Here is a 22,549-nt window from a genome sequence, read left to right as displayed (position 1 = left end):
CGGGCTGGCTGGCTGGCTGGCCTCCAATGGGGCCCCCTTTCAGCTCTGATGCCCCGCAGGCGGGACTGTTGCGACAACAGACCTTGCCCTGGGGGAGGAGGCTGCCTTGCCAAGGCCTTTTAGCGCAGCAGCCTTGGAGAGAGAGGCCAGGCTGTCTAGAGGGGGAGGAGGCAGACGTCCCCCTCCCCCCCCCAAAAAAGGAAGAAGAAGTAGAAGGGGAGTAGAGAGCCAAGCTCATTAGACAGGCAAGCAAACAAGAGCTTCAAAAGAGTCCAGGAGGGTCCAAGGCCTGTGCTACAGGAGGCTTTTGCAAGCAGCGCTTCCGGCGGTGAGCAAGAAGGACAGCTCATCCGAGAGGGACGTCCAAATTGGCCTGAACGAAGCACACATCTGGATGTGGGAGGCGTGGGCCTCAAGAGGCGAAAGAGATGGAGATGTTTTTATTTTGCATGGGGGAGACACAGAGAGAGAGAGACAGGAGGAGGAGCGAGCGAGAGGCCTAATTGGATCCCACAGGAGGCGAGGATGCTTTTCAAAGGAGGAGGAGGAGAGGAGCTGGCTGTCTGCCTGCTCTTAACAGCAGCCAAGAGCAGAGACATGGAATTGGTTCCCATTCCTGTTTCACAATAGGAGAAGAATGTGAGGCAGGCGGGGAAAGGAAAAGTGGGGGGCGGAATCAGCGTGGCTTGCCAGCTTTGGATTTCAAGCACAGCACAACACGCAAAGAGGCACTGCAGGGGGTTGGACTAGATGACCCTGGGGTCCCTTCTGATTCTATTGTCCTTTGATTCTATGACACACACACACACAGTCACTTTCTGCAGGGTCAGAGCTGGAGTGGGTGGGGCCAGGGGTGAGGGCGGAGCTTGGAGGGGATTTCAAAGGGGAGGGGAAGAGTCAGCGAGGGCCACACAGTGGCCGAGGCAAGCCCAGTCAGATGGGCGGGGTACAAATAATGAATTAATTAATAATAATAATTACAACTGGCAACAGGCAGGTGGGCAAGGCAGATAGACCAGAGCTTCATCTCAGGAGAGCCAGTGGGGGTGGAGTGTTTAAGAGTGCCAGACTAGGACTTGGGAGAGACCAGGGTTCGAATCTCCACTCAGCCACCTTGGCAGCCAGTCACTGAGTCCCAGCCTAACCTACCTCATAGGGAAGAAAAGCCATGTGTGCGCCCTTCGGAGAAAAGGGTGAGATATAAACACAATAAATGAATAAAAGCAAAAATAAACAGGATCTGTAGTAAAAAGAAGAAGGATAAGACAGGATATTAACCCTGCAGATTCAGGGTAGATATGGATATAGATTTAAAGCTACTCTTGAGGTACATTTCTCTCCTCCCATTTTACAGGAGGAGATCTGCTGTTGCCAACAGTATAGCCGCGGCCAGAGAATCTGTAAGCTGAAACCGTCAACAACACACCCCTTGTCTTTGCTGGTCCATTGTGGATCAGCATTTCACAGCACTCACATCAGAGAGCATGTGAGCCCTTTGCGCTGGCATGCAAAGAAGACAGGACTGATTTATTCAGAACAGACAAACAACAGTGGAACTCCCTCCCACAGGAGAGAAGTGATGGCCACCAACTTGGGTGGCTTTAAGAGAGGACAAGACAAATTCGTGGAAGAAAGGGCCATCCAAATCAACTAGCCATCAGTAGAGTCTCATGCTCTACTGACCAAGCTAGATTTTCTTGCTGCAGATTTAAAATCACCTTGATGTAAAATCAAAAATATGTATCAGCCCACCCTGCCAGCCACCGCCAAAAGATTAAAAAAGAAAAGAGAACACTGCAAAATGTAATTTTTTAAAAGGAACTTTAGAAGCAGGTAAAGGGATGCCTTTGGAAACCCCAGGTAAACACTCTTACTTGGGATAGCTATTCCTCTTAAATTTAATGGGTCCTTTTTCTAAGCAGGAAGTGCAGAGTTACACCAGAAATTGAATCTGCAGGCTCCTTGCACGGAAACTTTTTAAAACAGATTAAAACAGTCTTGCTAGTGAAGTCCACAGGAGACCCATGAAGCCACATATTCTCATAATTCATGACTCGTACAATACAGACAGCTTTGGCTCAACTCTTCCGGTTTACAACAACCGCCCTGGCCAGTTGTTCGGAAGAGACTATGACTTGCCCTCAAGCCCAATGGGTATCTGCAAGCATGAATCGGAAAAGAGATTCTCCTCTCGCCTTTGCCATCCTAACTGTGACAGCGGCTGCATAGCTGAATGCTTTTAAAAACTATCCGAGAATCCCTGCTGAATCAGATCCAGGGGCCCCTCTGATCCAATATCCTGTTTCCCACACTATCCGGCCAAGACGCTCTTCTGGGAAATGACCAGGCAGAGGCGGCAGCAGATCCCCGTTACATCTGGTCGTCAACAATAGACTGGTTTTGTAAATGGAGGTTCCACTCCTCTTGTGACTAATGATGACATTAAAGGATGAGACTATGGGTCCATCCAGATTTAGCCAATCAGGAAGCTCCCAAGCAGGGCAGAAGCCCCTCCCCATCTTGGTGCTCCCAAGAAACTGACAGATATACTGCCTCCCAACCTGGAGGCTTGATACGAGCCGGCATGGTAAATGATCTATTAAGGGAAGCTAACTATTCCAAACAAATAAACCAGTGCTGAATATCGAGAACCATGAAAAAGTAAAAATGTGCAAAATAAGGGGTGGGTGGGAAAACACGATACTGACCCACCTTACAAGGCTGATGTCAGTGAACTTGCACAAAGAACAATTATTATTAATATAATTTCCTTAAATGTATATACCCTGCCTTTCCTCTGTTGCAGAATGCAGAGTGGCATATACAGGATTCCCAGATTTGGTGGCTAGTGGCCTCATGTGCCTCCAGACCTACAGATTTATTATTAGTCTGGAAAAGAGACTTATGGAGCCAGGTCAGAGCAATGGACCATCCAGCTTAGCCTGGACTTACTCTGACTGGCAGCAGCTCTCCAGGATCTTTAAACTGGGGGTGCAGGGTGAGGCGTGTGTTGAACCAGGAGCCAGCATCCTGCCATGCACTGAGCACAGGACCCCTCCTCCTAATTTTGACACCTGGGCCTTCGAGAAAGAGCAGGCTAGCCCCTATGAAGTTTTGGGTGCTTTGGCAAACTGGAACACAAATCCTGGTGGTGTTGGACCTTGGGCCCATCTAGCTCAGTACTGCCTACACAGACTGGCAGCAAAGGATTCAGGCGAGGAACTCTTCCAGGCCTCCCCGGAGACGCCACTGAAGTTTCGACCTGGGACCTCCTGCATGAAAAGCAGAGGCTCTTTTCTGCCCTTCCCCAAAACGATGGGGGAAAGAAGAGAGAAAAAGGAAGAGGATTGAGCCATTCCTGCAAAGCGCCAGCCTCGCAGGGCAGCATCCCTGCGAACTGCAGAGTGCTTTTCTCTCCACGGAGCTCCCCTCCGCCAGCCTCCAGGCAAGTTTTTGCATCCAAAACGCTTGGCTCAAGCAAGCTCGAGAAGAGCCAGCCTTGCATCCGAGGCGCAGAGCCACAAAACCTCCCGAAAGGGCACATACGCTCACTTACCTCCCCGGAGGACCCTCCTCGGGTGGAGACGAGTATGTGCAGCCCATGGCGGGTTCCGACCCTGTACTTTCATGCCAGCTGCAGGGAGCCAGGAGGGCTGAGCCGCGCTCCGCTGCGAGACAGGCACGCACGCGAGGGGTCCCTCGCCCCCCTGAGCCCTCTCCCGGAGCTTAAAAAGCCAGCGGCCACAGCCCCCCTTTTGTTTAAGAGCGGAGCAGAGCTCTGCATACCAAGTCCCTGCAAAGAGACTGGCTCGATCCCACTGGGATTCGTGCCGGCTGCCTTTGCAAAAGTTACCCGGAGGGTCCGGCACGAACCCAACTATACTCCCAACATCTGGCGGGAGCAGAAAGGAATGAGTGGCGGCGGCGGGGGGGGGGGGGAGAGAGAAACTCAAGAATGAAAACTCCCAGGGTCCCTTGCAACACTCCCCATCTCTCTAACCATTCAAGGGTTGAAGGGGTGGGGGGAGAGAGAGACGTCTCACGGAGTGAACGCCCGTTGCCCTAACAACAGGTTTACATCACAGCGCTATTTCTTAATTAAATAATTAAAAGCATCTCTGTCACTTCCCCAGAGTTCTTGTCCCTGCAGGACCTTTTTCAGAACAAGACTCAAGGGGTGTGCGCAAAGGAAGCGAAGGGAGGGGAGAGTGTCCTAAAAGGTTAATCCTCTCCCCCAAAACTTTCTTTAATAAAAAAAGTTGTTCCCCACGGCCAGCCTGCCCCATGGGCCTCGCTGTGGGGGAAATGCAGCACGCAGAAGCCACAGAATTAACACACAGCATATCTTGGCACAAGCTGGTTCGTATTATCTTGCTTTTGCACTGAAGGCAAGCTGCAGAGTCTTCAACAGAAGGAATGGCTGAACGCAGGGCTTCCAGACCCAGAGACCCTCCGTCGCTGCAGCCCCATCTGCAGCATGCATTTAAAGCAGCATCAACAAATGATTTTAAAGAGTCACGGTTTCCCCCAAAGAATCCTGGCAGCTGCAGTTAACATAAGGACATAAGAAGAGTATGGTGCTGATTAACGCCAAGGCTGCAGGTTCGATTCTCTCATGAGACAGCTGCTTATTCCTGCATTTCAGGGGGTTGGACTAGATGCTCCCCAGGGGCCCCTTCCAACTCTTATGATTCTATGACTTGAGCAATTGTTTGGGGAGTGGCGTGGGTCTGGTTTGCAAGGCAACCCCCACCAGCCTAGGGCTCTCCAAATGTTTTGGGACTCTCGACTCCCACCAGGCTGCTGTTGGAGAAACCATCGCTTCAGTTCCTGGCCACCTGAGAAGCGATCGGTGAGGAGGGTCGTGGGAAAGAGGGTGCAAAGAAAGGGAAGCCAGCGACCAGGGGCCGAGATTAGAGGCAGAAAAGAGATATTATTCACAGTCAAATGGAAGCAGGAAGAAGTGAAATGACAGCAGACTATAGTCAAATGAAGCAAAAGATGCATTTTCAACAAACTCCTTTTAACTCCCCAAAAGGTCATGCTTGGTCAGACCTCTGCCTGGGGGGGGAAAGGGGGGCAAACTGTAAGTGTGAATAAACGCTTCCTCTGTTCCATTTATTAAGAGAAGTTAATGCATGTTCCTCTAGTGAGGAGGAAGAAGAAAAGACAGCTGTTGATGTATGGAGCGCATCCGGAAAGGAGAGACTGAGGCCAACCGGCTGTGAGATAGAATTACAGAATCAGAGAGCTGAAAGGGGGCCGCCAAGGGGCATCTAGTCCAACTCCTTGCAATGCAGGAATCGCAGCTAAAAAATCCCGGGCAGATGGCCATCCAGCCTCCGTTCAAAAAACATGGAGTGAAGAGAGCCCACCACCTTCTGAAGAATTCCATTCCACTGTCAAACAGCTCTTGCAGTCAGGCTATCGAGTCAGAATCTCCTTTATTGTCATTTGAATCCATTGGTTTGGGTCCTCTCCTCCGGAGCAGGAGAAAACAAGCTTGCTCCATCTTCGATGCAACAGCCCTTCAGGTACTGGAAAGTGGCTCTCATGTCGCCTCTCAGTCTCCTCTTTCCCAGGCTAAACATGCCCAATTCCTTCAAGCGTTCTTCATAAGGCTTCATTTCCAAACCCTTAATCCTCTTGCTTGCCCTTCTCCGCACACGTTCCGGATAGACAGCAACAGGGGACAAAATGTCTGTAAAGTGGGGGGGGGGGGAATCCATCACCCTGCAAGGTCACAAAGCGAGATGGGAGCATCACCCCACAGGAACAGCCAGCCAGCCCCATGGCAAAATGAGGAGGTTGCCTGGGAGGAAAGGACTGCAGTGTTGGTTCCCCTTTCGGATAATACCTTCTGCATCCTGGAGAATACTTATTCCTTCCCTCTTTTATCATTAGAATGGTAAAAGGCTCATCTAGTCCAGTATTCCTCTTCTCACAGTGGCCAGCCAGATGCCTGTGGAAAAGGAGGATCCCTCTCCCCTCCTGTGGTTTCCAGCAACTGGTTTTCAGAAGCATTCCTGGCCACAGCAACTGTGGGGGCAGAGCAGAGCCAACGTGGCTAGTAGCCAACGACAGCCCTCTGCTACATGAATTTGCCCTATCCCTTTTCAAGCCATCTAGGCTGGCGCCCATCGTTGCCTCCTGTGGGAGTGAGTTCCACAGGACCTTTCTTTTGCGAACTGGGACCATGGCATTCCACCTCTCGCAGGTGCATTAACCAAACCGCAGATTCCTCCCCCTGCTGCAATCCTTTGGTATCTAGATGTGCTCCTTTCTCACACAGCTTTGCCCCTCTGAGCTACGGTAATTTTGGAGGTGATGGTGGTTAACAAGCAATTCTCCTCAAATACTCTCCTGGGCTTAGGAAGCTGCTTACAGTGTTTTGGAAGTGCTGTACGACTGCTTTAAAATCATTACAAAGCACTTGTGCAGCACTTGCAAAACACCATTAAATCGCTCCACGCAGTAAGCACCCAACAGCCCCGCAGGAGTTGCAACATCCCTAAGCAGAGTCATTCTTCCCATTCTATAGATGGGGGAAACTGAGGCTGAAACAGTGGCTTGCTTAAGATTACCTCGTATGTTTGCTGCAGAGTTGAGACTTTGAACTGGCGACCTGCTAACGCATTTTCCCATCAGTCTGGTGGGAGGCAAAGGCCAGGATCCAGCAACCCTGCTTGCTGTTAAATGCAGACCTGCGTTTACCCCCCAGCTTTAAGGAATACACTTGCAAATGCAACGTCCACCATTAGCATGCCACTGTGGAAACAATGGCACCCTCAAGGTCTTCCCCTGTGCCAACTGAGACTTTTACCTTAGCCTGGTTTGTAGACATCCTCACAGACCCCTCTCTGTCTTCCATCCAGGCCAGCGAGGGGCTTTATCAGCATCCAAGGACACCTTACAGCCAGGCAAAAATATCTGGGCTATAAAGCAGGGCTAGGGAGGGGCTGTGGCCTGAGGAAAGATTCAGGGGCCACACAGAGATGCCTGCAGGGCCACATTCCGCCCCCCAGGTTTGAGGGTTGCCACACCTGCAGGAATAGGTGCCATCTACACATAGCAGGAGCAAAGGTGGAAGGTGAACTGGGCAAAGGATTCTGCATAAACAATCCCCACCCCCCATTTTGCTGCCACCACATTTCAGAGGAGGAGAACCACAAGCCCTGCAGCATCGTTGACTGATGCCAGCCAGCCGCACCTGGCAATCTGGGTCAGCTGCCTCTGAACCTCATCGCTTCATACCGTGAATTGCTTTTGTGAAAAAATCCAGCTGAAAGAAATATGCTAGTATGATGCGGAGGAATCGTCCTGTCTGAAGCATATTTAGGGAACTCTCCCTCCCGGCTTAACTCCCCAAGCTGAGATTCGAGGCGGCTTGCCGCATTTTAAAAGCAAACATGATAGAATGCATCGTAAAACAAAGGATCCGAAAACAGTAGTCAAAATACAGTAAAAGCGCATTTAGAACTGGGAACAAAAACCCATTAAAGCCCAGAGATTTGCATTTCCTGCACGTGAGTTTCTAAAGGCCTGCCTGGAGAGGAAGGTCTTAACCTGCTGGTGGGAGGACAACAGGGAGGGAGGGAGTCAGACCTTTCCTGGGAGGGGATCTCACAATCTGGAAGCAGCCACAGAAAAGGCTCTGTCGTGGGTCACCACCAGCTACGCCTCTGGTGCTGATAGTGTCAAGAGAAGGGGCTCACCAGGCAGGTTCATGTAGGGAGACACGATCTTTCAGGTAGCCTGCGCCCAAGACACCTAGGGCTTTGTAGGACATAATCATCAGTTTGGACTGTGCCTGGAAACAGACTGCTAGCCACTGAAGTTGTCTTAACGTGCTTCCTGTACCTGGGCCCAGACACCAGTCTGGCCACAGGATTTGGGGCCAGCCAAAGCTTCCAAACCCTTTCTAAAGGCTACATGTGCAACATGACTCCAGCACTCGCCTCTCTGAAGCTGTTGGGTGTATGTCGCCCTGGGTGAAACCCATGTACCTCGCCACCAACCCACTCACCCCGTTGGCGGCTGGATTTTCGTAAAGTCGGGGACCTCCTCTTTCTTCTTGCGGAAGAAAAACCAGTACGTCAGCAGGCCGATGATGATGGAGAAGAGAAAGACGTCCGTCATGCTGAAGGGGACCGAAGCCTCCGGGGTCTTTGCGGAGGGAGAGTCATCCTTGGATGATGCTGTCCCCATGGCAACGGGAAAACTAAAGCGAGGGGGAGAAAGAGATAGCCGTCACATGTCACATATCGGTTTCAGGTCTTGGCAAGAAAGCAGAACTTCTGAAAGCAAAGCATCCTCCCTGCTGCGGGGAGATGAGCAGGGATCAGCTCTGTAGCGGCGAGAAGCAACCTCAGAATATTGTGAAATAGTAATAAAGAGCACCTCTGAGCATAGCCAGAGTTTCTTAAACAGAGTAGCTGCAGCCACCTACAGAGAGGAGCAAAGTAGTGTGATGTATATGCTACAACTTTCGAAGATTTGACTTGAGTTAAGAGCTTGACAGCACGCTGTCAGCACTGCCACACCTTATAAAATTTCGCAAGGCATGTGGGAGGATCACGAGTGCATCAGTGAGTCTACTCCACAAGAGAGGGCAAATACTCCTTTTCTCTCACAATGGCACAAGCTTTATCTGGCCTTTCTAGATGTCAACTTCAAGGCAGCTCGTGTTATTCTTTGCTACGAAAGAGAGCATGGCGTGACAGGCGAAAGACACACAATCCAAACCAGCAGCACCAAAGAACAACTTCATAAAGGCGGCCTTATACTGAGTCAGACCACTGGCCCATTTATCCGAGTACTGTCTGCACTGACTGGCAGCAGCTCTCCAAGGTCTCTCCCAAACCTACCCGGGGATTGAACCTGAGACCTTTGGCCTGCAAAGCAGGTGCTCTAACCACTGAGACACAGCCTTTCCCTGTTATTCTGCGTGTGGATTGTGTTTGGCTTTCACTGGGCCACAGCAGAGAGACAGGAAATGACTGCGGCACTCACTCCAGAATTTGTTTTATTCTGGACTGCTTCATTTGATGTTTTAATGTTAAAGTGTTGCAAACCGCTTTGAGGTTTCTTCTTTAAAATATAAAGCGGTGTAGAAATGAAATTAGTAACAACGAAGCATGTGGGCTTTTCGTCTCTGTTTTAGCTGGGGGTTGAATGGGATAAAGACACAGCCTGACTGCAGAGAATAAAATGATTGGTTTCCTGCGAGCAATGCCATCTCCCCTCCTCTCTGTCACTGACGTTTCCACAGTCCCTTCGCTCACTCTCTTTCCCACCCAACACACCCTCTCTCACACATCCTAAAATAAATAAAACTTCTAGGGCATGTGTCATGGACTGTCTGGATGCAGAGGCGTTGTGCGAGGCAGCGGCTGGGGAACCCCCTGGGGAACCCGCAGAAGGAGGCTCAGAGCCAGAGGACTGGTGGTGAGATGGGCAATGAGTAGTCAAAGGGAGAAGAGGGAGCAGACTGGGAGGAAGAGGTCTCAGAAGGTGAAGAGGCAACAGGGTTTAGTGAGCAGAAAGAGGCTGTGGCAGAGCGCAGTTCAGACTCCAAGGCTGAAGCAGAGGCTGGAGAGGAGTGGGGTAAAGAGTCAGCTGAAGAATCTAGGAAGTCTCCCCCTCCTGCTGCAACCAGCTCCCCTCCCCCATGGTCTCCCAGGACACACAGTGGAATGAAAAGAGCAGAGCAAAGATTTGTTGTGTGCAGACTGCATGGGGGAAAGCCTGGAGAGGAGGAGTCTGAGAGAGGGATCCTTGCAACTGCATTATCGGGGCGAACCTGCTAGGAAGAGTTGTGGAGGCTTGAGCTCTGTGGTTTGTATCCTTGAGTAAAGATTTAACTTCACTGGCCTGGGGTGATGTTTGTTGCTGACCTATACCTGGCGCAAGCCCTGATAATATGCAAAGCTAAGCAGGGTCCGATTATGGCTGTTTCCTACATCTCAACTTTCAGAAAGGCTCCGAGAAAGCTGGGACTCTGGAATCGAGGGCGTGGGAAGAGCCAACAAGTTGTGTAAGAGGGAAAAACCCACTTTCCATGGCTCATCAGTGCGCACCTTTCCTGCTTGAGCTGTGGGAAGGTGGCGGCGGGGGAAGAGGCTCAAAGACCCAAAAATGTCCTCAGGTTATATAAAAGGCACAGCCCTTTATTGAGTGCATTTTTGACCTTCTGCCTCCTGAAAAGAGCTTTCCCTGAGAGGAAGAGAAGTGGGCAGGGAATTCATAGAGCATGGCGGTTAGCAGTTAAACAGGCCAGGCAGCATTGGTGACCTGACAGGTGTGTTTATAACAGTAAACGCAGAGTACACACTCTGTTCTGCCTTCATTCATCTGCATTTCAAGCCAACCTTTGCCAATTTCAGCGGGCTGGGGGCTGTGAGTTGTGACCCCAAATTACTCAGCCCCAGCCCGCTGCAATCCAAAACATCTGGAGGTGGTAAAAATAAATAAATGGTGGCAGCCTCTGATGTCTTAAGAGGGAATGGGCCATGCAAAGGATGATCTGATGTCACAGCATTCCAGCCAATAGCGAGCCTGAGAGGCAGGAAAGGCAAAGGGTGGGGTCCAAAAGAGTGAGAGGAAGATGCAATGGCAAAGAGGAGGGAGAAAAAGAGGCAGGTCAAAGAACAAGGTGTGAATATATAAGAAAGAAAGGATTTGAAGCGGGAGTGGCTCAGAGGAATGAGCAGAATGCTGGAAGAGTTTGTTGAAGAGAGAAAGGAGGCAGAGTTCAAGAGAGGACAACATTTGTATTCCAATCTGGTGCAAGAATGCAGTTGGATTAGATCAGGTGGTCGTGCTTCTGTGCCTTGAAAGCAAAGAATCCTTGTGGACAAGAGCCCCAATTTATATCAGGCTAGAAGCTCACCCAGTCCAGCATCCTTTGGGAAAGGCCGTAGCGGAGTGGAAGAGCACCTGCCTTGCATGCAGAAGGCCCCAAATTCAATCCCCAATTGGCATCTCCAGGTAGGGATGGAATATCCTGTGCCTGAAACCCTAGAAGGTACCTGAGCTAGAGGAACCAAGAGTCTAGTTGCGTAAAAGCAGGTTAGGAAGTGCCACAGGTCAGGGGTAGAGCAGGTGCGTTGATGTAGAAGGTCCCAAGTTCCATCACCATCTCCAAGTAGGGCTGGGAGGGTTCCCTGTCTGCAACCCTAGAGTGCTGCTGCCAGTCAGTGTAGACAATACTGGATGAGATGGACCAATGTTCTGACTCGAGAGCCACTAGTGGTGTAGTGGTTAGAGAGTCAGATTAGAACCTTGGGAGACCAGGGTTGACCACGAAGTTCCCTGGGTGACCTTGGGCCAATCACTGCCTCTTAGCATAAACTACAGTGGAACCTTGGTTCCCAAATGGCATAGTTGCCAAATAAATTGGCTCCTGAACGCGGCAAACCCGGAAGTAAATGTTCCAGTTTGCAAACATTTTTGTCCACTGCAGCTTCTGATTGAGTGCAAGAAGCTCCTGCAGCCAATCGGAAGCCGCGCCTTGGTTTTCGAATGGTATTGGGAGTCGAACAGACTCCCGGAACAGATTAAGTTTGAGAACCAAGGTACCACTGTAGTCATTGTGAGGATAAAATGGGGAGGGGGAGTATGTAGACCACTTTGAGCTCCTTGGAGAAGAAGGGGATATAAATGCAATAAATAACTGGAATCAAATGGAATGGGGCCGAGTTAGAAACTCAGATATTTAAGCTAATTGCCAAATAGCACCTTAAAGCTCAGTTATGGTATGTCTAGGTGCCATTCTTTCCACCAGTGGGGCTTGTGGTTCTTGATGTCCATTTCTACGCCATTTTATATTTTAAAGGGGGGGGGGGTAATCTTCCAGCTAAGGACTGCCACCCTGACATCTCCCGAACTGTCCAGATTGGTGTCGTAAATTGAACTCCCACTTCTCCCTGCTGGCCTTGCCTCTCAGATAAAACACCTGGATTTCTCCCTGCCGTTCTTATAGGTGAGCGTGGGCACGGGGCCAATAATCCCCTACAAAGCTGTGATTTTCTTGGCAGCGTGTCAACAAGCAAGGCTTGAGTGTGACGTGTGGGCAAAGGACTTCCTCAGTCGTGCAGAAACCAGGTGGCACTGGAGAGCTGCAGGAAGAGAAGTGGCTTGCCGTCATCTCATCCACCCAACACCCCTGTTTTAGGCCAGCAACCCGGTGCTTTCCCCTATTCCAGGCCAGCTGGTAAACTTGACATCGAAACGCGGGTGAAGAAAGAGGCCGGCGTGGCAACTTTTCCCGGCACAACGGCCCACACACAACCACCACAGAACGGAACTGCCTCCTGCGGGGCGCTGAGCCCAGCCTCCCCCACAAATCGTGCCAGCTCTCTGCGCTCCAAAGTCATGTTGTGCAAGCAGAGTTGATGCAACCGTGGAGCAACACAATGGAGGCTTATCCGCCTGTGGCTGGGAAGGGCAGCTGAGAGTCACGTTCCTCAGGAGCCAGGTGATCAGAAAAGGGACAAAGGACTCCAGGGCAAGAGACTCCCCTGAACAGTGCCTAGCACTACGGACAACCAGTTCTGCATCATAAACATTAGGAAGAACTTGGAGGCATTTAAACAGAGGTTGGGTGGCCACCTGTCAGGAATTCTTTGGCTGTGAGCCATGCAGCGGGGGGTCAGACTAGATGACCCCTGGTGCCCCTCCCAACTCTGTGATGTTATTATTGTTTAGCTGCCTGTCACAGATGCCAATCTGAAAGGGCTGTAGGCTCAGTGGTCTGCTCTGTATGTAGAAGGTTGAATCGCTGGCATATCTATGGAGGGTTGCAAATATCCCCTGAAGAGCCACTGCCAGCCAAGGCAGACACTACTGAGCCAAATGGACCCAGTGGCTTAACTCAGTTTAAAGCAGCAGCATCATGTTCCTGTTTTAATTCAGTCATCTGTCCAGAGGCATGAGGACTAGAACCTTAGCTTGCTTTTAGGTGACGGGCAACAGCTCAGTGACAGAGCATCTGCTTTGGAGGCAGAAGCTCCCAGTTTCAATCCCCAATTGCATCTTCCAGAGAGGACTAGGAATGTCCCCCCTGGAGAGCAGCTGCCAGTCTGTGTAGACAACACTGGGACTGGTCGACTCAGATCAAACTTACTGTGTCAAAAAGCGCATTAACTCTCTCTACAAAGTTTTTATCACCCAACCAAAAGGAATTAAATTAAGTGCATGACTTTTGGCCCAATGGTACCCAACCTTTCTGGCATGGTGACCCCCAAGTCCCAATCTGTTTGGTACAGTGGACGCAGTGTGAGAGCCAGTGTGGTGTAGTGGTTAAGAGCGGTGGACTCGTAATCTGGGGAACCGGGTTCGCGTCTCCGCTCCTCCACATGCAGCTGCTGGGTGACCTTGGGCCAGTCACACTTCTCTGAAGTCTCTCAGCCCCACTCACCTCACAGAGTGTTTGTTGTGGGGGAGGAAGGGAAAGGAGAATGTGAGCCGCTTTGAGACTCTTTAGGGTAGTGATATAGCGGGATATCAAATCCAAACTCTTCATCCGTGCGGGATGCACGTTCGCAACCCACAGCATTCGCAAGCTGTGTCTGCGCACGCGCAGGTTGCCATTTAGCGCTTCTGCGCATGCACAACCACCAAAAGTAAGTAACCCGTAAGTAACCTGAAGTAACCCGTTCCAGTAGTTCCGGGTTTTGGCGGTCCACAACCCGGAAAAAACACAACCTGAAGCGGCTGTAACCCGAGATATGACTGTATATAACAACCCATTGATTGTTCTCTCTTGTGACAGTAACCTCTGCTATGGCTGCCTTTGCCATCCACATCTGAAGGAAGCATTTTGGAAAATACCATGTCCTGTCCCCCCCGCCAGATACTTTTAATCGGAGGCATCCGGGATTGAACCTGGTCCCTTCTGTATGGGTGGTGGGTGCTCTATCCCTGAGCAGTGTGGCAATTCCTACATCTCACCTATATAGAAGCAAAGATAAACCAGACCAGTGCATAGAGTTGTGTACGTGTGGAATGGGACAACTGCAGCTATTGATAGGGCAGGGAACTAACTTACGCAAGATGCAGTGGGAGGAGGAGGAGGCTGCCACGCGAACGCCTAGGATTTCACCTGTAACTCTCGCCTCCCACCCAGATCTGGGTGCGAGTTCCACCCAGTGGGATATGTGCTGTAACCCCAGGACACAACAGAAGCCTTTGACTCTTCCCAAACTGATCAGCATAATTATTATTATTAATAATAATAATAATTTGTACCCCGTCCATCTGGCTGGGCGGCTTCCAACAAAGATTAAAAATACATTAAAATGTCACACATTAAAAACTTCCCTGAATGGAGCCCGCCTTCAGATGTCTTCTAAATGTCAGGTAGTAGTTTATCTCTTTGACATTACTGCAGAGGGAATTATTATTATTTTAAAAATTAAGAATGTCAGGCCAGTAACAGGCTAGCACCAGGAAGTGCGTAATGTTTGACGTTTTACTATGTTTTTATATGTGTTGTTGTTGTTGTTGTTGTTAGTCTTTTCAGACTGTAAGCCTCCTGACAGAGACAGCCCAACACCTGAAGAACCACATATTCCCCATCCCTGGGGCAGACAATACAAGCTGGATAGACCAGTGGCTTGAGTTCATATAAGTTGCTTCCTATGCTCATTACTTAAAACTCCAGCTAAATCTGAGCCCCCATCTTTTCCTCCCCACCTGCTCCAAATTTAGAGCTGCATGGTCCTTGGGGCAGGGGCCCATTTGCTTATCCAGCTACCCTTGATGACGCAGAAAATTCAACTGGTCTGAAATGCAGCAGCCATACTGGCCGGGGTCTCGTTTAGATCTCAGACAACCCCTGTTCTCAAAGAGCTGCATGGGTTGAGAGTCCATTTTCAGGCACAATTCAAGGTGCTCATATTAGCGTTTTAAGGCCTCAGGCTCCAAATGCTTGAAAGACAGCTTATTTCCCTACAGACCTCCCCCCCCCCCTTTGGGTATTGCTATCAGCAGATAGCAACACCCAAAGGGGGTGACAGCAGTCACGAAATCAAAAGACGCCTGCTTCTTGGGAGAAAAGCGATGACAAACCTAGACAGCATCTTAAAAAGCAGAGACATCACCTTGCCAACAAAGGTTCGTATAGTTAAAGCTATGGTTTTCCCAGTAGTGATGTATGGAAGTGAGAGCTGGACCATAAAGAAGGCTGATCGCCAAAGAATTGATGCTTTTGAATTATGGGGCTGGAGGAGACTCTTGAGAGTCCCATGGACTGCAAGAAGATCAAACCTCTCCATTCTGAAGGAAATCAGCCCTGAGGGCTCACTGGAAGGACAGATCCTGAAGCTGAGGCTCCAATACTTTGGCCATCTCATGAGAAGAGAAGACTCCCTGGAAAAGACCCTGATGTTGGGAAAGATGGTGGGGACAAGGAGAAGGGGATGACAGAGGACGAGATGGTTGGACAGTGTTCTCGAAGCTACAAACATGAGTCTGACCAAACTGCGGGAGGCAGTGGAAGACAGGAGTGCCTGGCATGCTCTGGTCCATGGGGTCATGAAGAGTCGGACATGACTAAATGACTAAACAACAACAACAGTCAGCAGAGGGGGTCCTCTTGACTGTTCCTCTATCCTCAGAGGCTCAGTGGGGTTGGGAGATGGCCTTCTCTGTGGTAGCCCCCTAAGTTGTGAACTCGCAAATGCTGAGGACGTGCCCTTTTACCCTGGCTTTTGACACCTGAGGTCAGGTGTACGCTTCTTGGGTCCACCCTATTTCTGCGACTGGAAGTTGCTTTAAACAGTTTAATATCATGTTTTAATTGCTGCAGCCTGCCCTGGCACCATAGGGTGAAGGTCCATCTAGCTTAGCATTGTCTACACAGGCTGGCAGCAACAGCTCTCCATGGTTTCAGGCCAGGGACATTCTCAGCCCTACCAAAAGACGCCATCGGGGATTCAACCTGTGACCTCCTGCATGCACAGCAGATGCTCTACCACCAAACCTGACTGATTAAAAGTAATATCAGTCAGGTGCATCTGTAAGAGGGAAGCACCATCTGAAAAGGGCAAGGCAAGGCTTTAAAAAACACATGCCACCTAAACACTGAAAGCCATGATGTCGTCTCTGCTCACGTTGCAGGGTTGGCCACCGCAAAACCCAAACCTCTCAGGTGCTGATCCATTTTGAAGAGCACACCTTGTCTGAGAGCATGCATGGAAGCCGCCCAGCTATAATGTTTTGTGCAAAGATTAGCTGTAGAGTTAGGGTCAAGTTACATTCTCTGCCCCACATGTCTTACATAAGAGCCATTAAACACAGGGCTCTTTTGGTCTCTTGCAGCAGGCGTGGGACACGTAATACACACGTACATACACAAGCGCAGAAATATTATCTGAGCAAATTTGCTTTTTGAGAGCTGCTCCTCTTAATCTGCCCACTAAAGGTAATTTGGGTTTTATTCAGACAAGAGGCTATAGAAAGCAAAATGGGACTGAAAGGACCTCCTGAGTGTACATAATTTGGCGCAATTCGCAGAATTTCATATTTGGGGTAGTTGCAGCGACCTCAGATGGGGTCGATCTGACATTTAAACACTCAGCCTGAGATAGGAAAACATCTGCCTGACAGCCTCTCTTGGAACAATACTGAATTAGTTTTTGGAGATCCTCCCCAGCTCTTTTGCCAAGAAGATTTTTAAAGTCAAAATTCAAGAAAAGCGATTTTGAAACCAACGCTCCTGCTTTCTGAATTCCTTTTCTAGAGAAGATGTGGGCAACCCATTCCTCTGGATCAGAAGACACAGCTAACCAGGACAATCCCCTACCTCCTGCTCTAAACTGTATGCAAATACACACAAAGAATCATTAAAGTGTGCTTTAATCTATGGCCCTCCAGATGTTGGTGGACTACAACTCCCATCATCTCAGGCTTTTGGCTGTGCTGGCTGGGGCTGATGGGAGTTGGGAGTCCAGCAACAGTTCAGAGGACCTCGTGGTCCCCATGCCTGATTTAGAGGGAAGCGTTGTATCTCCCTGGGAGAGCACCTGCTTTTGTAAAAGATTCCAGGTTTCATCCCCCAGCATGGGGCTGGAAGAAACCCCTGCCCAAAAGCCTGAAGGGCTGCTGCCAGTCAATGTAGATGGTGCTCAGCTAGATGGACCAATTGTAGTGATCAGGTGGGATTTCTATGAGGAATTATAACAAATATAGAGTAAGCCAGCAATGAAAGCGGGACACAGGTGGCGCTGTGGGTTAAAGCCTCAGCGCCTAGGACTTGCCGATCGAAAGGTCGGCGGTTCGAATCCCTGCCAACCTAGCAGTTCGAAAGCACCTCCGGGTGCAAGTAGATAAATAGGGACCGCTTACCAGCGGGAAGGTAAACGGTGTTTCCGTGTGCGGCTCTGGCTCGCCAGAGCAGCGATGTCACGCTGGCCATGTGACCCGGAAGTGTCTCCGGACAGCGCTGGCCCCTGGCCTCTTAAGCAAGATGGGCGCACAACCCCAGAGTCTGTCAAGACTGGCCCGTACGGGCAGGGGTACCTTTACCTTTACCTAGCAATGAAAGCATTGCGTTGACTGGGTTTAAACTATTTTGATATGATTTTTGATCAATCCACACCTCTGCATCCCTGTTCCATTTCTCTTTCTTCACAAGTCACTTACACACTTAGACAGGCAGGCTCTTGGGTCATCAAAGACAGTGGGCGGTTTCTTTGAAGTAGCCTTTCTGATATGTTAATCCCAGGATGTTAATCTCAAGGCCAGGAAACAGATCTCATCTGAAGGTGATAATGATCCTGTCCACCTGGCCATCCTTCTTATCATGTATATTGCTTGTTTATGACCTCAGGGGTTGCCAAATGCTCTCCTTTGTAGTTCTGTTTTATTTACCCCATGCTTAATTAATTTTGGTAGTTTAACTTTGTTCCCAACATGGGGTTTGTTGAAATGCTCAGAAGAAATCTGATTGGTTCTTAAGAACACTCTGTAAAAGTTCTTTTGTGAATAAAACGACCTGGGTGGAGGCACGCACAGAGATTAGTATACGCACCCTTCCCAGAGTCTTGCATCCAGCCATAAGCAACAGGGCAGTTATATAATACGAAAGGAGGCATTATGCATTCATAATGCCAGTTAGCAACACAATCTCAATACCAGGGCGGGGATGAGAGTCTCTTTATTCAAAGAGAGTCTCAGGGAGATCAGTTACAGCTCAGCCACTCAACACAACCCTCTCCAAAATGGCTTGCAAAAGCAGCTCAGAGAAAGACTTGTCGCCAACACTGCAAGTTTTCCTTACGGTAGCCTTTCCCAAGGGACTCTTCAGCTGTGAGTCCTGCATTCCAGAGGGGTGGATTTGATTACCCTTTTGAGGTTCAGTGATAGAAACATAGATACCGTATTTTTTGCTCTATAAGACTCACTTTTTACCTCCTAAAAAGTAAGGGGAAATGCGTGTGCGTCTTATGGAGCGAATGCAGGCTGTGCAGCTATCCTAGAAGCCAGAACAGCAAGAGGGATCGCTGCTTTTGCTGCGCAGCGATCCCTCTTGTTGTTCTGGCTTCTGAGATTCAGAATTTATTTTTCTTAGTTTTCCCCCTCCAATAATTAGGTGCGTCTTATGGTCTGGTGTGTCTTATAGAGCGAAAAATACGGTATATAAGCCAATTGCCAAATAGCACCTTAATCCTAGGTTACGGTCACCACAACAGAATGTCTAGGTTCCATCTTTCCCCCTGTGGGGATTAATAAATAATAATGTATTAATTATTATAATTATATAATTATATTAATTATAATAATGAACATTTTGGAAGTTGAACAGACTTCTGAGGTACGACTGTATACTTATTATTATAATTATAATAATTATATAGTTGTACCTCAGAAGTCTGTTCGACTTCCAAAACGTTCAGGAACCAAGGCGCAGCTTCCAATTGGCTGCAGGAATCCATGGAAGCCACAACGGACGTTCGGGTTCCAAAGAAGGTTTGCAAACCGGAACCATCACTTCAAGGTTTGCGGCGTTCGGGAGCCAAAACGTTCGTCTCGCAAAGCATTTGACTTCCGAGTTACGAACGTAATATCATTTCTATATTGCTTTATATTTTAAAGAAGAAATCTCTAAGTCGTTTACATCACATCAAAACATCAAATAAAACAATCCAGGATAAAACAAATGCAAGCTTCAAGGAAAATATTTCAGATCCTTCTCTAAGTGACATTTTGTTTTCCTCATATTTATTTACCTACTTAATTTATAGAGCTGCCCCATAGCATACTCTAGCAAGCCAGTGGGGTGTAGTGGTTCGACTGCCAGACTAGGACCTGGGAGATCAGGGTTCGAATCCCCACTCACGTCAGGAAGCTCACTGGGTGACGCTGGAGTCAGTCACAGCCTCCTAACCACCTCAAAGGGTCATTGCAGGATTAGCCAAGGGGGACAATGAACCATGTACTTCTTGGAGAAAAAAGGTGGGATATAAATGCAATAAATAAGCTCTTCTGTTTACCTGGTTAAGAAAGCTGGAGAGGCCAGCCAGATGGAGAGATGTCAGTCACCAACCTGCCACCCAGAGATCTCCATGTGGTTGCAACTGGACCCACACCAATCACAAAATGTGCCCACTGCCTAGGGGATTTTGAATGCTGTTACAACCCTATAGTCTATTAAGCCCGCGGTCTCCTGATATTTTTGTCCACAATTTGCCATCAGCAGCCAGCAAGTAAAAGTTATGCTGTACAGTTGATTATTTATCAAATGCTTGAGGAACTTGGTCTCCAATATATCTAAGGGCTGATTACTGAAATTCTTAGATATCCAAATAATTTGACTATCCCCACATACTGCCAGGATGGCCCCTGACATCTTCACCATTTGGTGGAACATGCCTGGGGATCCTCGGATCTTTACTGTTTTTCACACACCAGCAACACATCCTGTAGAATTCTACCTGTTAAATTTTATCTGCGCAATCAGAATGAAATTCAGGAACCAAAAAATCGTATTGAAAAATACAGCTTTTGAGGCCCAAAAATGGCAACTAGGCATTCTGCTTTGGTGACTGTTGCCCAGCTTATATATCTGAGTGTCTAACACATGGTTTGTGCATGGCTAAAATGGGGCTACTCTTTAAACCAGGTGGTGGGTATTTTCATGCAAATGTTCCCACCGCCCTTAAACTACAGCTCCGAAAATTTGGGGGGGAGGGGAGCCATAACTGCTTAAAGTGGCATCAAAGCACTGTGAATGCATGGAGTGACTGTGGCCCTAAACCAGGCATAGGCGAACTTGGCCCTCCAGATGTTTTGGGACTACAACTCCCATCATCCCTAGCTAACAGGACCAGTGGTCAGGGGATTGATGGGAGTTGTAGTCCCAAAACATCTAGAGGGCCGAGTTTGCTTATGCCTGCCCTAAACTTTCTCCACTGGAAGAACTTCATGGCAGGGAAAGAGAAATATTATGCAATGCAAAAGTTTCGTGAGACAAATTGGTTGGATTGTGGGAGGGAGATTCTCAAAGCACCTGACCAACCAGAGACCAGGAACGAACCCCATTCCAGGGCCAGGTTCAGTGCATTCTGGGGCACATGCCAAGCTTGGCTTACGCAGAGAGAAGACACCACCCTGCCAAGTCATGGCAAAGGTTATCCCAAAGGCCAGTGCCAGACCAGGACTGCCCAAACAGCTTAGGCTTTTTGGGAGACCTTGTCCTAAGGGAAGCAATGGTGCCCTTGAGCCAACAGGTGGCGCCGTCCCTTTAAATCCAACGGCCTGGCAAGGAGCCAGACCCTAAGCAAAACCCTGAGGTTGTTCCTTCCTCAAGTGTGTTGGAAAGGAACAAGCAAAGTCGAGGGCCTTATGCAACGAGAGAGAAATAATTTCCAAGAATCACAGGGAGGAACATGCAGCTTTAACAAACAAACGTGCTCAGGAAGCTTGGACCCAAAGCAGGTCTGCGCAACCAAGGCTGGAAAACAGAACATTCTGAACAGCAACAAGCAACAGGTCGGCCAATAATCCACTGGCAATGTTTTTATAACACTACACTGTTTCAAAATTCATAAACAGAAGACATATAATATGTGTGTGGAGTCACAAACTTATAATTATCAAACAAATGCTCCATGAACAGGAATGGTTGGCGTGGTAAAGCCACTGTCAAAGATCACTGAAATGGAGGCAGATGTTGGGTGTTGATCAACTTACTACACTTTTAAGCTTACTGCAGATTTTTTTGGCCTACAACTCCCATGATCCCTAGCGAGCAGGACAAGTGGTCAGGGATGATGGGAATTGTAGTCTCAAAACATATGGAGGGCCGAGTCTGAGGAAATCTGCTTTTAAGTGATCGCTGATCCATGGCCATTTGATGTACCTTTGTTTTGTTTTTTTAATAATATTTTATTAGATTTTACAAAACCATTTGATGTACCTTTGGGGACAATTAATTTCTTCATTATCAGACAGAACTGTTCTGTCTGCTGCTGTGCTTGGAGCACCCTATTGCGACGTTTGGAGCACCCACCACCTCATGTTTGTTGGATATTGACTGTGGAAAGGCATTCTGCCTCCATTTCAGACCAGGGCTGGCAGGTCAACACTAACCTAGAACTGACTACAATCATACCTCGGGATAAATACGCTTCAGGATAAGTATTTTCGGGTTGCGTTCCGCAGCAACCCGGAAGTAACAGAGCGCGTTACTTCCAGGTTTCGCTGCTCGCGCAGACGGTCAAAATGACGTCACGCGCATGCGCCGAAGCGGCAAAACGCGACCCACGCATGCGCTGTCACGTCTTACGTTCCGTTCAGGATGCGAACAGGGCTCCGGAACGGATCCCATTCACATCCCAAGGTACCACTGTACCTCACATTGGGGGTGAGGGAGGGAGGCAAGGAGGCCAAGGCTTTTGATGCCCTTTGAAAACTCATTCCTCCCAGGATGGGGGTTGTCACGGGGATCCAGATCATAGAGGAACTCTGGTCACCTCAAGAGAGAGTCTCATCCGACCACTTTTAACAAACCAGACCCAACACATCCAAGATCACATATACTAGTTGCTGGAAACTATTGGAAGTCCAAGGGTGCTTTTGTGCTTGGGTCCTGCATGTACAAGATGCTGCACTAGATAGGCCATAGGCTTGATTGAGCAAAGCGATTATGTTAAACTAATCCAGGGGGCTCATTCCCTTTTTTTGTGACTATCCTCCTTCAGTGCTATAGAGAAGAGAGAACTAAAATTATGGAAAGGGCTTGAGACTTTAATTATCCACCACCCCAATCTTTTACTGGTTTTAAACAGGCATGGGGAAGGAAATGGGTACTTGTGGGTTTCATTAAGCTACCCACATACACACCCTTTGGCTAGTTTTGCCCTAGCCGGCACTGTTTTTCACATCTTGATTTTTTAAGAAGATATTGGTTGCATTTCATAGTTTCTTGTTTTTACTACTTCACAAATCAGCTGGAGGCCTTGACTGACGGGCGGTGCAAAAGTGGCCTAATAAAACAATCTCCTATAATCAGAGTCACTATAATCTGCTACTAACATCTGAAGTC

General features: G+C 48.8%; 1 protein-coding gene across 4 annotated transcripts in view; it reads right to left on the bottom strand.

The window, feature by feature from the left end:
• POR (cytochrome p450 oxidoreductase) overlaps positions 1 to 22,549 on the bottom strand; it is a 50,040-nt gene that overhangs the window by 21,460 nt on the left and 6,031 nt on the right. For 3 of the 4 annotated variants that reach the window (XM_081890360.1, XM_081890358.1, XM_081890359.1), the window contains exon 2: positions 8,027 to 8,221. In XM_081890360.1, coding sequence (XP_081746486.1) covers positions 8,027 to 8,208 — 182 coding nt within the window. In that variant the 5' untranslated portion in view covers positions 8,209 to 8,221. Of the gene's footprint in view, positions 1 to 3,556; positions 3,619 to 8,026; positions 8,222 to 22,549 lie in introns of those variants that run through there. The other variant, XM_081890361.1, reaches the window with a different exon arrangement.

The sequence above is a fragment of the Podarcis melisellensis genome (assembly GCF_964234715.1).
Source record: "Podarcis melisellensis genome assembly, chromosome: 15".
Taxonomy (NCBI): domain Eukaryota; kingdom Metazoa; phylum Chordata; class Lepidosauria; order Squamata; family Lacertidae; genus Podarcis; species Podarcis melisellensis.
Note: the sequence above shows the minus strand (reverse complement) of the source record. Positions and strands in the feature narration are given on the sequence as shown.